Source organism: Carlito syrichta, unplaced genomic scaffold (genome assembly GCF_000164805.1).
Source record: "Carlito syrichta isolate Samal-C Ts95f unplaced genomic scaffold, Tarsius_syrichta-2.0.1 Scaffold303780, whole genome shotgun sequence".
Lineage (NCBI taxonomy): Eukaryota > Metazoa > Chordata > Mammalia > Primates > Tarsiidae > Carlito > Carlito syrichta.
This window is the reverse complement of record NW_007247876.1, coordinates 132,555-145,984: the sequence shown is the minus strand read 5'-3', so window position 1 is coordinate 145,984 and position 13,430 is coordinate 132,555. Positions and strand designations below refer to the sequence as shown.

General features: G+C 44.8%; 1 protein-coding gene across 2 annotated transcripts; it reads right to left on the bottom strand.

The window, feature by feature from the left end:
- Window positions 1-244: 244 nt before the first annotated feature.
- OGFRL1 (opioid growth factor receptor like 1) lies at window positions 245-10,698 on the bottom strand. Of its 2 annotated transcripts, none has more exons than XM_021712951.1 (7): window positions 10,659-10,698; window positions 9,354-9,440; window positions 9,137-9,218; window positions 6,552-6,630; window positions 6,384-6,450; window positions 6,117-6,262; window positions 245-1,720 (listed from the first exon to the last, which is right to left on the bottom strand). In XM_021712951.1, the coding sequence occupies exons 1-7, from the start codon at window positions 10,683-10,685 to the stop codon at window positions 1,060-1,062; spliced, it is 1,149 nt and encodes a 382-aa protein (XP_021568626.1). In that variant the 5' UTR covers window positions 10,686-10,698; the 3' UTR covers window positions 245-1,059. The 2 variants fall into 2 exon arrangements, with proteins under 2 accessions (XP_021568626.1, XP_021568627.1); XM_021712952.1 differs by having other exon boundaries at window positions 9,137-9,215.
- Window positions 10,699-13,430: the final 2,732 nt, after the last annotated feature.

The following is a 13,430-nucleotide window of genomic DNA, read 5'->3' as shown; positions in this document are numbered from 1 at the left end:
GAAAACAGTCTTAAGAATTTAAACAAAGCAAATTTTTGAAGTCATAGAGTTAAAAATCCTCCTTTCCATTTAGATTTAAATATAGAGGATCACCCACGGTGGATGGGTTCCAGGACATTTGTGGATACCAAAATCCAGAGATGCTCATGATTTTAAATGATGCAGTATTTGCATATAACCTATGCTCATTCTCCCGTATACTTTAAATCACCTCTAGATCACTTACAATACCAAATGCAATGTAAATAGTTGTTATTCTGTATTGTTTAGGGAATGATGACAAAAAAAATAAAGTCTGCACACATTCAGTACAGATGTAACCACCCATTTTTCTTCCTCAATATTTTCAATCTGCAATTGGTCGCATCCACAGATGCAGAACCCATGGACACAGAGGACAAGGCCGACTGCACTGAACACACACGTGCCACTGACAAGGAGGTGCTCGTGGGTGGGTGTGGAAGGGAGGGACAGAGGAAGAGGCTGCAGGATGGACCCTGAGCCCATAGGGCAGAGCCCTACAGGCCTGCACATCACTTCTCAGAGCCTAAAAATAGACACTCTGAGGGGTGTAGTCAAAGAATCCAAATTATTTTCTGAACACATTTGAAAAGACCAAACTCTTTCCACTTAAAAAATTAATTCACAAATCAGATTGGGTAAAGATGCGGCAATCCAGAGAAACAGTTCTCTTGCTTCTGGTCATGTAGACTGGACTCCCTTGAAAGAACATGTTTAAATGTCAAATACCACATGATCATTTCCAGATACCCTGAAAATAACTTGAAAGCAGTTGTTATATGCAGAATTTGAAAACTCACATCCTAAAAGCATTACAGAATACATTCATTTATTAGGTCTTGTCTTCAAACTTCTCCTTAAATATTCAATTCATTGTCATCCAAAAGAAAAAACAACAACAAAATGCTCACAATGGAACCCACAAACAGACGATTGGAGTTGGAAGTGGCCTCATCTCTGTCCTCCCAGAGATGGTGCACAGCAATTTCTCCCCCCCTCCCCCATTCGCCTAGGCCAGGCTGCAGGTTTCCTGGTCGTTCACTGCCCTCGGGTAACATCTTGGCAGCTTGTGTTTCCAGGACTTTCACTGTCCTGGTTATGATTTTGGCCTTCTGGGCTTCTTTCAGGAGACATGCTGTCCTCCTTCTCTGTGGGGTTGGCAGCTGCTTCCTCTGGCTGAGAATTCGCACCGTCAGCACCGTCCTCCTCTGTGTCCCCAGGCTGGGCCACCTCAGGGCTGGATTCCAGGCTGGGCCTGGCTGTCTCCTCCACAGGGTCTTTCAGTGGCCCCTTTCTCTCTTCAGTTGCCTTGCTATTTGGATGGGCAGCCGAAGGGGGCGTCTTGGAGTCCTTGGCCTTCCTGGGCACAGAGGCTTGGCCACTGTGGCTGGAGGCGAGGGGAGCACCTGTCTTCGGGGCTCGGCCCCCCTGCTCCTGCCCCCTCCGGGGCGGCCCCCAGATGAAGTCTTCGGATGGTGTGTAGTGCTTCTGAGCAAAGCGCAGGAGCTTCCTCCTCTCCCTCCGGTCCCGGATCGTGTACACGAAGTACTCCAGGGCACTTTGCTTGATGTTGGGAAGGGTGTTTTCCACCAAAGCCTCGTGGAGGATGAACTTCACAAGAGGAGATTTGAAGCTTTCATACCCGAGTTCGCCAAGACTTTTCAGAATGCGGGTGATCCTCAAATAGTTGTGCTGGGACCTGTAAGAGAGGATGGACAAAGTGAGTGGGGAAGGAAAGCCAGAGGAGTGGGAGGAGCTGAAACATGGCCAGGGAACTCGACGTGCAGCCAGATGCCTTGTGAGGCACTTTAGAGTCAGGTAGACCCCACGAAGGAGACTGAACCTTAACAATGTGAAACATGCAGGCAGACAATCACCCTCCCCTGTTGCTTTAGACTGAACATGTTCACCACTTTTGGTGATTAAAGACACTGAGGACAAATGATCTCACAGGACATTCATTGTCACACCAATGTGGTGCGGTTGGTCTAGGTAACCACCGCGGAACAAACACATTAGCTCACAGCTAAATGGTACAATTGATAGAGCCAGTGGGTCAGCAAAGCCTACTCCTCAGCCCACTCACAGGGGCAGCAGTGAGAGCCACTGCACTCCACTAGAACCATCCTCACAGAAGATGCAGAATGAGTGGATCTAGCAGCATGGTCTAGCTGTTGAGCACAGGTTTCAAAGTCAGCTCTGAGCGCACCCTGTGGCTGTCACTTAGCAACTGCACGACATCACGATGTCCATCCACATCTCTATCCTCACTTGTGAAATGGGGAAAATAGCTCACAACCCGCTGGACTGCTATAAGAAGCGAATGAGTGGATGTATAAGTATAGATACTACTGAAAGCCGAAGGAGTATGGATACTACTGAAAACTATCATTAGTATGGTCATTTAAAGAGCTGGCATTAAGGACCGCCATTTTTTCCTATCCCAACTTAATAATTGAATTATCTCCATCCCTGGTCATTAGCTCCTCCCCCTTTCCTCACATCATTCTAAATCTTATTTTTGATGGCCTTGACTCCAAAGATGCATTTCCCCTGAGATCCTACCGGTGTCTTTCCTCACTACCCTGAGACTAAGGCCATCACCTGCGAACTGCTTGCTAAGTCTGTTTTGTCACAATTCATAGGCCACCCCCCAGCCTCACACATGCCTGGCCAAATCCTGAAAGAATCTTGAGCTACATGTATAAATCCTGTGGCAGCAACTGCCCAGGTATGTGTTTACTCAATGTTGTCACACAACTGTAACCCTCACTTATTTCAAACCTCTAAAAACCTGTTTATACTCAGATACAAAACATTCTGCAAGCACTGTACGTACCTGTCCTGGTTTCCAGAAATGCTTGAGCTTTTATTGAAGAAGAAGCATTTGGGAAGGGTTGAGAAAATGTTGCCAATTTATTTAAGGGATGGGAGGGGATGGGTCCATGGTCTTATAATTCAAGGAGAAAGTTTGTTTGGACTACATAAAAACTCTAATGATTCAGGCTAACCAAACACAGGAAAGACAAGCCAGCAGTTTTTATCACCTCTGCCCTTCCGGATGCCTTCCCAAAAAGGGTGATCTTGGCATCCCACTCTTTGAAGCCCAACTGGTAAAGCATAGCACAGATAGCTCCATCTTACACATCTCTATTTTTAATAGTTAAGAAGTAGCAGTCTTTTGAGACAATACAAATTTGGGTAAACTTCAGACAATGTGTTACTAATGGCAGGACCAACTTATCTGTCACATTCATATGGAGTCTGTAGACTCTAAAAATTAGTGACACAACTCAGGCAACATCTGCTTCATATGCCTATGAGAAAAAGATGGATGGAAAGGGGGGGAAGAATGTTTTAAAAAAAGAATGTTTAAAAAATGACAAAACCAAATTTACTATATTTACAACCAGCTCAATTTCATATAATCAATCCAAGATGAGTGGTCAAGTTAAAAATTTCTGTACACATGTATCTCCCTCTACACATTCTCCATTGAAAAATATTTACATAACAGGATAAAAGAATAAAAACATGGACTGAAAAAAATGATGATGAGGGGCTGCGCACAGTGGCTCATGCCTGTGATCCCAGCGCTTTGGGAGGCCAAGGCAGGAGGATTGCTTGAGCATAGGAGCTTGAGATCAGCCTGGGCAACGCAGCAAAACCTTATCTCTACAAAAAAGTTGAAAACTTAAGCCAGGAGTGGTGGCATGCACCTATAGTCCCAGCTATTTGACAGGCTAAGGAGGAAGGATTGCCTAAGCCCAGGAGGTTGAGGCTGCTGTAAGCCAGGATCACGCCACTGCACTCCAGCTGGGGCAACAGAGTGAGACCTCTGACTCAAAACAAAACAAAAAAACAGAGAAGGAAGGAAGGGAGGGAGGGAGGAGGGGAGCGGAAAGGATGGAAGTTAGTTGAAAGAAAGAAAGAGAGATAGGGAAAAAGAGAGAGAAAGAGAAAGAAAGAAAATGATGATGAAGAGTCTATAACAAAATTATAGAATAAAGCAATTGGTGTCTGGGTATGATTTGGAATTGTCACGCTGAAAGATTACATGGAGCAGGGGAGCCTTGGAACGCACGAGGAGCTGCCTGTTTTGGGGTTGAGAGGTAGGAATCGAGTGAAATTGTCGAGAAGATGAGGTAGGGGAGTTGAGGTAGGGGAAGACAGAACACACCAAAGGTGAGAGCCAGGATACAGGAAATAAACATTAAGAGGCATTCCAGGGTCTAAAATACAGCTCAGTTGTCCAAAGTGATTACAAATAAAATTGGAAAATCATATTAGTGGCTGGCCCATATTTTGTACTCTCGTGTTAGAAAATATTTTGCCTCTTTTAGTCGTGGTCACTTGTTCACTCAACATTACTTCATTCCACTTTGATTCAATATTTTTTCTCTGCTCAGCTACTAAAAATATTTTCAGTCCCTTGCCTACTCCACAAAACACAAGATGCTACACACATTAAAACACAAATAAGTTCTGACATTCAAGAATAAATCAAAAAAGAAGCTGATTGAAGAAGCAACCAGACTAGACGTTCTCATAGAAATCCCTCTCGTTTGTTCAAATCTAGAGAATAAAATTTTTGGCAAGTAAGCCACAGGGAAACGTGTTCTCTGGCAGATTCTAAGGCAGTTAATTCACACCCAGAAAAGCGCTAGGAATACACAGGAAATTGAGTGAGAGACCACAGGCAGAAGAAAGAACAGGAGCTGAGGGGGCAGAAAGTGAGAAACAACTCAGTTCAGGCTCCCCGCCCTGTCTCATGCCAGGGGATCATTTAACTAAAGCCTTCAAAGAGGGCAGTTGCCACCTGTGAACCAGAGGATCTGGTGAGAAAACCCAAGGAGGATTTAAGCTGAGGACTATGTTGTGGTCATCACTGATTCATTCAACAAGAAAGTTACTCAGCAAAACTGCTATTCTAACCAAAAATAAGTTGGAGAAAAAGAGCTTCTGAAGTGACAGTCGTGAGCACCTGGGGGGTGAGGCACTGCTGGGTCCTCTCCAGAGGCTGACTTTGACTTTGGCCATCCTTCATGTCAACTGGCTACTTGCACGCAGCCTTTCTGACAGCATGACACGGTCTAGAAATTCCATTCCAAGACAGCTACCGATGCTGCTAAATCCCAGGCATACATATACGTTTCAAACACCCTAACCAAATCACATTTAACTTGATTTGTGAGTTCACGGTCTTCTAGTCAGGAACAAAAACTATGTGCCCATTTCTTCAGTGTTAGTAAATTTGGGGATTTAGTATTTAAAGGCTACCATTTTAATCCCTTAGATTATAATTAATAAAGTAAAAGGAAGGTTTAACATTAACGTTTATCCTCATTTTACCAAGGCAAGATTAAAGTTCTAAAAAGACACAAACTACTTAGTCAACTGATGTGCAAAACTCACATTGTTTTGGCCAAAAAGAAATTGCTGAGGTTAGTTTTAATTTATTTTTTCACTTGGTCCTTGCCCGGTTTAGCTAATTATAATGTGCTAAGAAGTGCTTTAAAACTATTGGTTTCATAGTCCAGCATTCATAAGCCACCCTATAATTTTTTTAAAATAGGCTTTTGTTTTTTACCTAAATAGTGAAGATAATTATAATTTTCTGTTTTAGTAAAAAGTATGGGCACATCTCATTCTTATAAAATGATTTTTATACATCATAGGCTTAATTCATGAATTTAGCTTAAGAGAACACCATGCCTGAGAATGTTAGGGACAGACTGTGGCCCAGAAGCTTACAGCCCACTAGAGGAGACACACAAAACTGTATTCAGGTAACAACCATAATTTCCAGAAAGCATAGTGTCACATGACAGAGAGAGGCCACATCTGGTGCGGGGAGAGGTTTCAGGAAGAAAGAGTTCTGAAGCCGAGTGGCTGTGTTTCTATCTGGAATTTCCATCCTTTCTGTTGTTGTTTTCTTTTGTTTTGGAATATAGAACCAGGAATAAATCGCATTTTAGACTAGCTTTGGAATCCCAGCTCCTGGGCCCATTTGCATAGGTTCCTGTGTCCCATGGGGAACTTCTCCAAGGGAACACACTGTGGGGCTTCCGACTTGGCACAGGGGCTTTACTTACTCATTCAGGTGCTGAAATCGCTCCTGCCAGTTAACAGCACGGGCAACATTTCCAGTTTTATCGGTCAGTTTTATTCCAAAGAATTCTAGCATCATTTTATAAGCCAGGAGGAATCTTCTAATGGCTTCTTTTGTTTTTTTGAATTCCTAATATAAAAAATGGAAGAGAGTCAGCTGAGTTGATTCCACAGCTGCCAGAACAACAGGGGACAGGAAGACAGTAATGTCATCTGACCACCTCGTATAAGATGAAACGAGCTTGCATTACCTCAATCTCATATGTAGTTAGTTCCTTAGCATAAAAGTTCAGGCCTTGCTCTCTCAGGGGGAAAAGCCTATTAAAAATAAAATAAAATAAAATATCTCTATTAATGTTGTCTGGAAAACACACATGATTAAACAGGACATGGCTCAAGACAGATAATACGTCACTGACCATTGAATGTAAGTGTGGTTGTGCTCCAGTTTTTCATAATCTCCTTTCCATTTATTCAGAACTTCTTCAATGTAAACACCTAAAGAGGAAAGATTTAGGACATGAACCTAGACATTGAAAACATTGTGAAGGCATTTTAAGATCTGAATCACCTGAGTTCTACATTAAAACTTTTTAAGATTTAATAACAGCACACAAAAACAACGCTTTTAAAATATGAATACCCTAGGCCATATACTCAGTTATGTAATAAGTGTAATTTAAAAAAATAATGGCAGCTTAAGTCACAGAAAGCTTTACTGGGCAATGCACTCTAAAGCCAAGGTGGGCAAACTATTGGCTACCAGCTGCTTTGTAAATAAAGCTTTATTAGAACACAGCCACTGATGTCTTTCTATGGCTGTATTTGTGCCACAGCTGCAGGGCTGAGTGCTCGCAGTCTAGACCCACTGTTCTACAAAGCCTAAAAAAGTTACTGTTTTCCCTCTACAGAAAAACTGTGCCACTCCCTGCCCTAGAGCATCATGTAGTTATTTAAATACTAGATTGGATCAAAATGAAGCATATTCTAGGGAAAAGAAGGAAAACAGAAAGGGAGGAAAAGAGATGAGAAGGAGAGAAGCAAAGAAGGGAAAGGAATGGGGGGAAGAAAAAGAAAAGAAAAAGTGGTTGAGTACCTACTCCATGCGGGCTCATGTCAGACAACACATGTACCATCCCCCTTCCTCTTCACAGAAATCTCCCAGTGTTATGATATCCATTTTAATAATGAAACACTCTGTGACTTGTTCAAAGTAATACTAGTTAAAAAAAAGTAAATCTTGGAACAGAACAGAGGCCTTTCCGGTTCCAAAAAGTAAGCCCTGCTGTTCCCCTATAAGAACTCCCTAAAACAAAATCCTCCTGACTCAAGACTGTCGAGGTCCTTACAGCTAACTATGAGGCCATTTAGTGAACCAGATGTGAAAAACACAGCGACATAGTCTTCCTCTAAACATAGCTCATCTCATCCTGTCTCCTCCAGAGATCCACTTGGTGGAGGGAAGCCCACTCAGAGGTCTGGCAAAAAGCTTTTCTGAATCATACTGTCAGATGATTCCAGGTTAAATGCTGAAACTATATACTTCCATATTTTTTTATTCATTTTCCCTTCCAAATATCCCTCCTCCTTCCTGATAAGTAAAGTATACCATTGCAAGATTACACATACTGGCAAATGTGTGTGTGTGTGTGTGTGTGTGTGTGTGTGTGTGTGTGTGTGTGTGTGTGTAGTTAAATACTGCAATGGTGTGCAATAGTTTTAATATTTGGAGGAATTTCTTTAGGTAAATTTTATGAAATTCAAAGTAGAGTAAGTTTAGCCATCTACCACTGCATTTCCTCCAAAGGTTTTCTTATACCAAATTCTAACAAAACTAATAATTTAATCAATATTTTCCACTGGAAAATCAAGCAGTGCATTTCTACCACTAGCAAATACAACAAAGAGTACATCTTTATCCAGAGGACTCCCTCCAAATCAGAGCAGACTTGCGGGACAGCAGAAAGGTCAAGATGAATGGGCCTGGCCGTTTCAGCCTGTTCTTGAATCTTGACTCCCCGCCAGTGGGTATCAGCACTCAGTGCTGGAACTCCCTCCTCCCAGACTCCAGCTGGCCTCTAGATCTCTTGCCTTCAGCAAGTTCTCCAGAGAGTGCCAAGTCCTGCCAGGTGGACGTCTTGCCTCCCTGATCACACAGCTATGGACTTGGCTCCATTTCCCCTGAGCAAAGAGCAGGAGCCAGGCCTTCTGGTCCCTCCCCCAAAAGAGGGGAGAAAAGAGAAGCCAACTTCCTGGTTTGACCCGGATGGCAGGAGCCCACTACGCCCACAGCATGATGCCTCCATGATACACAGTGCTGTGGTCACATCACCAGAGCAGCCACGTCCTCACTACAGGTGTGGGAAATCCCCTGGGAGGATGAAAGTCTCACGGACCTATAAGTCCCTTCCAGTACATCAGAATACCGATCTGCCACTGCCATAGCTTCCTGCCCCCAAATCTGAAATCTCACAGGAAAGATCATTATAAACACAAACGGCACTTTTCAATCACATTCTGAATGCTTTTTAGGGATGGCACAGTGGAAAATGGATCTGGAGCCTGGACCCAACTCTGGGATCAACAGAGTGACCACAAGTCGAGTCACTGAAGCCTTACATCCCAGTGACCTCCCTTTCAGATGAGGATGCTGAATCTGTCTCCTCTGATGTCCTCTGACATAATCTGAGATTCTGTGGTTCTATACCTTTCCTCTCTCTTCTTCTCACAGAAATGGTCCCAATACCCTCCAGACAACAGCCACGGTAAACAAGTGGTAGGACGATGTCACTAACCCATAGCTCCTTCTTCAGAGTTTACCAAGTGGACACCCACAAATCTGGGGTCTAAGACTTAGGGACACACCAGATTGCACAGCAAAGTTAGGACAGTCAATGAACAAATGCATTAAGAATATACTAGCTAGTCACAGAATAAGCAAAGTATAAACACAAGTATGTCATTATTTAAAGTTTGCAATTAACCAAGGTAATAGGTTACTTACCATCTGGCTTGAATGGAATTTTGTTCTTATAAAAACGAAGATTGCTCAAGTCATTTTGATATCGGATATCTTTGAAGTTCTGCTAAAGAAAAAAAAAAATGAATCAATCTCCAGCATATGGAAATGTAGAAGAGGCACATTATCGCTGGCACCATAAAATTTAAAAAGCAGCAAGAAAATATTTTACATTTGAGAAAAAACCATTCCATGCTCTTACTGGGTACTGGTGTCGGTACTTGTACAAATCCCTTGCAGCATAAAAACTTCTCTTTGGTTTGGCAGTTGCTTCGGTGGAATCACTACCCTAAAATAAAAAGCGAAACTCCCTTTACATGTTGAAGTCAGAACATTTCAGTGAGAAATTTCCAGAACAAATGCAAAATAATGAAGATTCATAAAGAGAGCCTGAAAAGTGCTGGCCTGTCCAGACTGATGAATATGATCCATGTTCTCATGTCTCCTAGCATACTTGCTGACATCTTGTTTTCCTTATTAGACACAATGACATTTGTCCTAAAGTTATATTATTAAATAACGAGCATTATTATTAACAAAAAGTCCACAAAGGCCCATTGTTATGGAAATATCCACCAGACACAGCACTCAAAAAGAAATTCAAGATACAGATTTGGCAAGCTTATTTTAGAATTCCTCACATCAAACTAAAAAAGCGTTAGGATCGTAAATCAATTATACATAGAAAATTGTCATTAAGTTTGCAACATTTAGCTGCACTTTAGAGTCAAGTAATATTTATGAAAAGCAAGAAGGACAACAAACAAGAGCTTCCTAAACTCCATCTCTTACAACTCCATAAACAAGCACACAAAGCCATTAATAATCATTTGTTCATTCAGTGATAATACAATGTGATATATACCAGCAAATTAAAAATACAGACATACAAAGCGATTTTTAAAAAAAATCTCTCAAATGAATGCACAGTAGATTGAAGTAACTCCCATGTGGTGGTTTATTCTCACTATTTAAATTCTGAGCAAAGTCCCCTCCCCAAGAAGAACTTTTGAAGAATAAGATGCAGGTCAGCATACTGATTTACATTCTCTGTATGTGATCATGCACGAGAGAGGGCTCCATGTTCCGGTCATGAGACTGAAGATCTTGGGGAAGAAGACAAACTTGAGTCCTGGGCAGTCATTCAGAGCCCTGCTCCCACGTCCTCCTCTCCTCACCTGCCCCTGTCTGTTGACAAACTGCATCCTCTAAGTAATTTCGCACATTCTTGAAGTGGCAGATTCTCACTATTACTACAAGCCCAGAGATACTTTAACACCAAATCCTCTGATGTTTAGCATTAGTTACTCTGTCGTATTACATAAGCAAGGAAAGCTTGGATTCTGGTCCCTGCTGCACGTTTCAAAATAGCTCTGCCTAGCAAGTTTCTGAATCTATTTAGCTCGAGCTACAACCATGTGAATCAGCACCCTACATTCTTACAGAGCACTTTTCCATTTACAAAGCACTTGCAGGCATACGATTTCACTGGATTTCTACCACACACCTGGCTGGCAGTCATTAATGTTTCCATCTTAGAACAAGGCCTCTGAGGCTTTGAGGAGCTGAACAACACCCAGAGCCCGGTGACAGAGCGAGAACTAGAAACCCAGGCTTCAGCCTCCAAGTCCAACAGTCAAGTCTTAACGAATTCCAGCCTCATGAAAAGTGGAGGCAGTGTGGAAACCTTGGTGTCCTCTCAATAGCCCAAGACTTGGAGTCGTAAGACTGAGAGTCTTAACTCTGCCACTGAGTACCTGTGAGGCCTGAAGCTTGGCTGAATCCTGGCTTGATCATCTGTGAAATGAGGAGAGTGACTCACACCCTCCCTGCTTCCCAGATTCTCGTAAGGATGACTGTGTCCTCCACCCTCTGGCTGTGCCACCCACCAGCATCTGTTCCTGCTCCTCCAATCCTATCCCTCATGGGCTTCCTACCCAGGCCCCTTTCACTGCTCAGGCCAAGACTTGGCTGTTCCCTGACTCCCTGACATGGCCTTCCTCTTTCCCTCGTCATTAACATTTCTCTGTCTTCTAGATCATCCCCTTCGGCAAACAAGCAAGCTACAGCATCTCTAATCTTAAAATAAACATTAAAAAAACCTTCCTTGACCTGCCAAGTCAAGTACAGACCCACATCTCTGCTCCTTTTCATAGAAAATTACCACCGAGGAATCATCCACAATCCCTTCTCCTGGTCCCTGTTTTCCCATGACCCAACCCCGCCGGTGTTTGTCCCCAGCATTCCAGCAACACACTCTTATGAGCATCACTTACAAGTCTCCATCTGGCCACATGGTTTCTCGGTGCTCTTCCAGGGGACACCCCCCACCATGGCATCAGGTCAGTGAGGGCACCCTCCCACCCCCTGCATCACGCCAGTAAGTGGCCTGTAGGATGCCACGCTCTCCTATTTGTGTCCTGTTTCATTGGTCCCCTTGTCAGCCTCCATTCTTCAGCTCTTTCTCCTCTTCACACCCTCTAACTGGAGGTGTGTCCTGGGCTTAGTCCTCATTTCTCGTTGCTTCTGATGGCTTCCTATCCTCCCATGACTTGAAATACCCTGACCTTAGATGCTGGGGATACCAGCCCTGAATGGAGCCTCTACTCAGAGACAGAATTATAACTGCTACTCAACAGCTCTACTTGGGTGTCTTATAGGATGTCACTGGAGAGAATCCTGGATTTACCCCCTAAAGCTACATTCTCCCTGGATGCCCCTATTCTAGCTAGAGGCACCATCGTTTGTCCACTGCCCACAGGAACTAGGATGGTGTGAGGGACGTGGCGAGTGGCAGTCCTCTGAGGCATACTTGAGGGGTGGTTCTGGGGGTGCTGCAGGTGGGGTGACTGGGGGGGAGCAGAGGACAGAAAAGGCAAATAAAAAAGGAGGTAGTACTAACCAGAGAAATTAATCAAGAAAAGGGAACAGGGAGGGATGGTATAGTCTACTGTTTTCTGGGGCTGCAATTAACTGATGGGAACATTATGAAATTGCTCTATGAAGATGGACCTGACTCATTGAATTGAATCTTCACATTTCTGAAGAAGGTGACTTAACCAGGAGACAAGTAGAAAGGAAGAACCCGAGAATGCAGCATCTAATAGTCTGTGGGGGGTGAACCAGCAAAACAAAGCAGCAGTGCAGCAGACAAGCACCCAGGGGGCAAGGGGAATTCGGGTTCTGACGTTACTGACATACTTGGTCTTGCGACATCCTCTTCTGATGAGCTTGGCACGTTTCACTTTCTCTCTAAGCCCCAGTTTTCTCTAAATGAAACTACAAACAGCAGCTCCCCTCCAGGAAACTACAGTTAACTTAAGCAACACATGTGGCCTAGAGCCTGCCCGGAGCCTGTGAGACTCCTTCCCACCTGTGTGGAGGTGACCATCAGATGGGGGCGGCGGCCTTAGCAGCCATGCATGGTGATGATTCGCCAGAGCCCTGTGCGATGCTACCTTAGGCATTTCAGGGGTTGGCCTCACAGTACCTCCTTCTTTATGTTCCCAATTATTTTCCTCTATCAAAGGTTAAGGGGGCTCTTTATCTCTCAGTCAACTGCCTGAAGCGCAGCTGTATCAACAAGTCTCCTGGTAAAGTCAGGTTTGTGGGGAGTGTCTGGCACCCAGGTGGACAGTCCACACCTGAGGAAGGTTCTGGCTACGGGCTTCAGGTTAAACCCTCTAGGACGCTGAGAAGTGCAGACCAGGCTTGGAGAGTGCTAGTTGCCTGGCTGGCAGTCCCATCTCCTTCTGAGTGATGTTTCCACCAAATAACTGTGCGCTAGAGGGGCTCTCACAATCCCCTATTTTAGCCAGGTTCCTCGCATTCATCTTCCCCTCCCCGAGTTGCGAGCTGCGAGCTGCGAGCTGCGCTGCAGAGGCCAAGAAAACGCCCGCCCAAGTTGTTTTCCGCCTCCAGGGACTTCCCTATCATGCCCCAGGCAGGCCCAGGACGGCAGAGGGGCCCTGGCGCTTGGGACCCACAGGCCCCGGGTCCTCGGGGAAGGACAACAGAGGGGTCAGTCACGGGGAAGGGACAGGGACGCCCTCAGCGGGGGTCCCCGCACCCACCCCACTTGGGCGCCCCTGCCCTCGGCGGGGGTCTGGACGTCTGCCTCCCTCGGGCACCCCTGTACTCAGCGGGGGGTCCTCACCCGCCTCTCCTCGGGCGCCCTGCCCTCAGCAGGTGTCTTGCCGCCTGCTCCTCCCGGGAGCCCCTGCCCTCGGCGGGGGCTCGGCACCTGCCCCGTGCTCCAGCCCGCCCCAGGCCCTCGCGG

What these genes read in the sequence shown, in the direction of transcription:
- OGFRL1 (XM_021712951.1), bottom strand. Translation starts at nt 10,685, where the DNA reads ATGGAAACATTAATGACTGCCAGCCAG. An exon ending in AGTACCGACACCAGTACCCA is followed by an intron (nt 9,219 to 9,353) that starts GTAAGAGCATGG and finishes TTTTTTCTTTAG; the next exon opens with CAGAACTTCAAAGATATCCG. An exon ending in TAACTACATATGAGATTGAG is followed by an intron (nt 6,263 to 6,383) that starts GTAATGCAAGCT and finishes TTTTTATATTAG; the next exon opens with GAATTCAAAAAAACAAAAGA.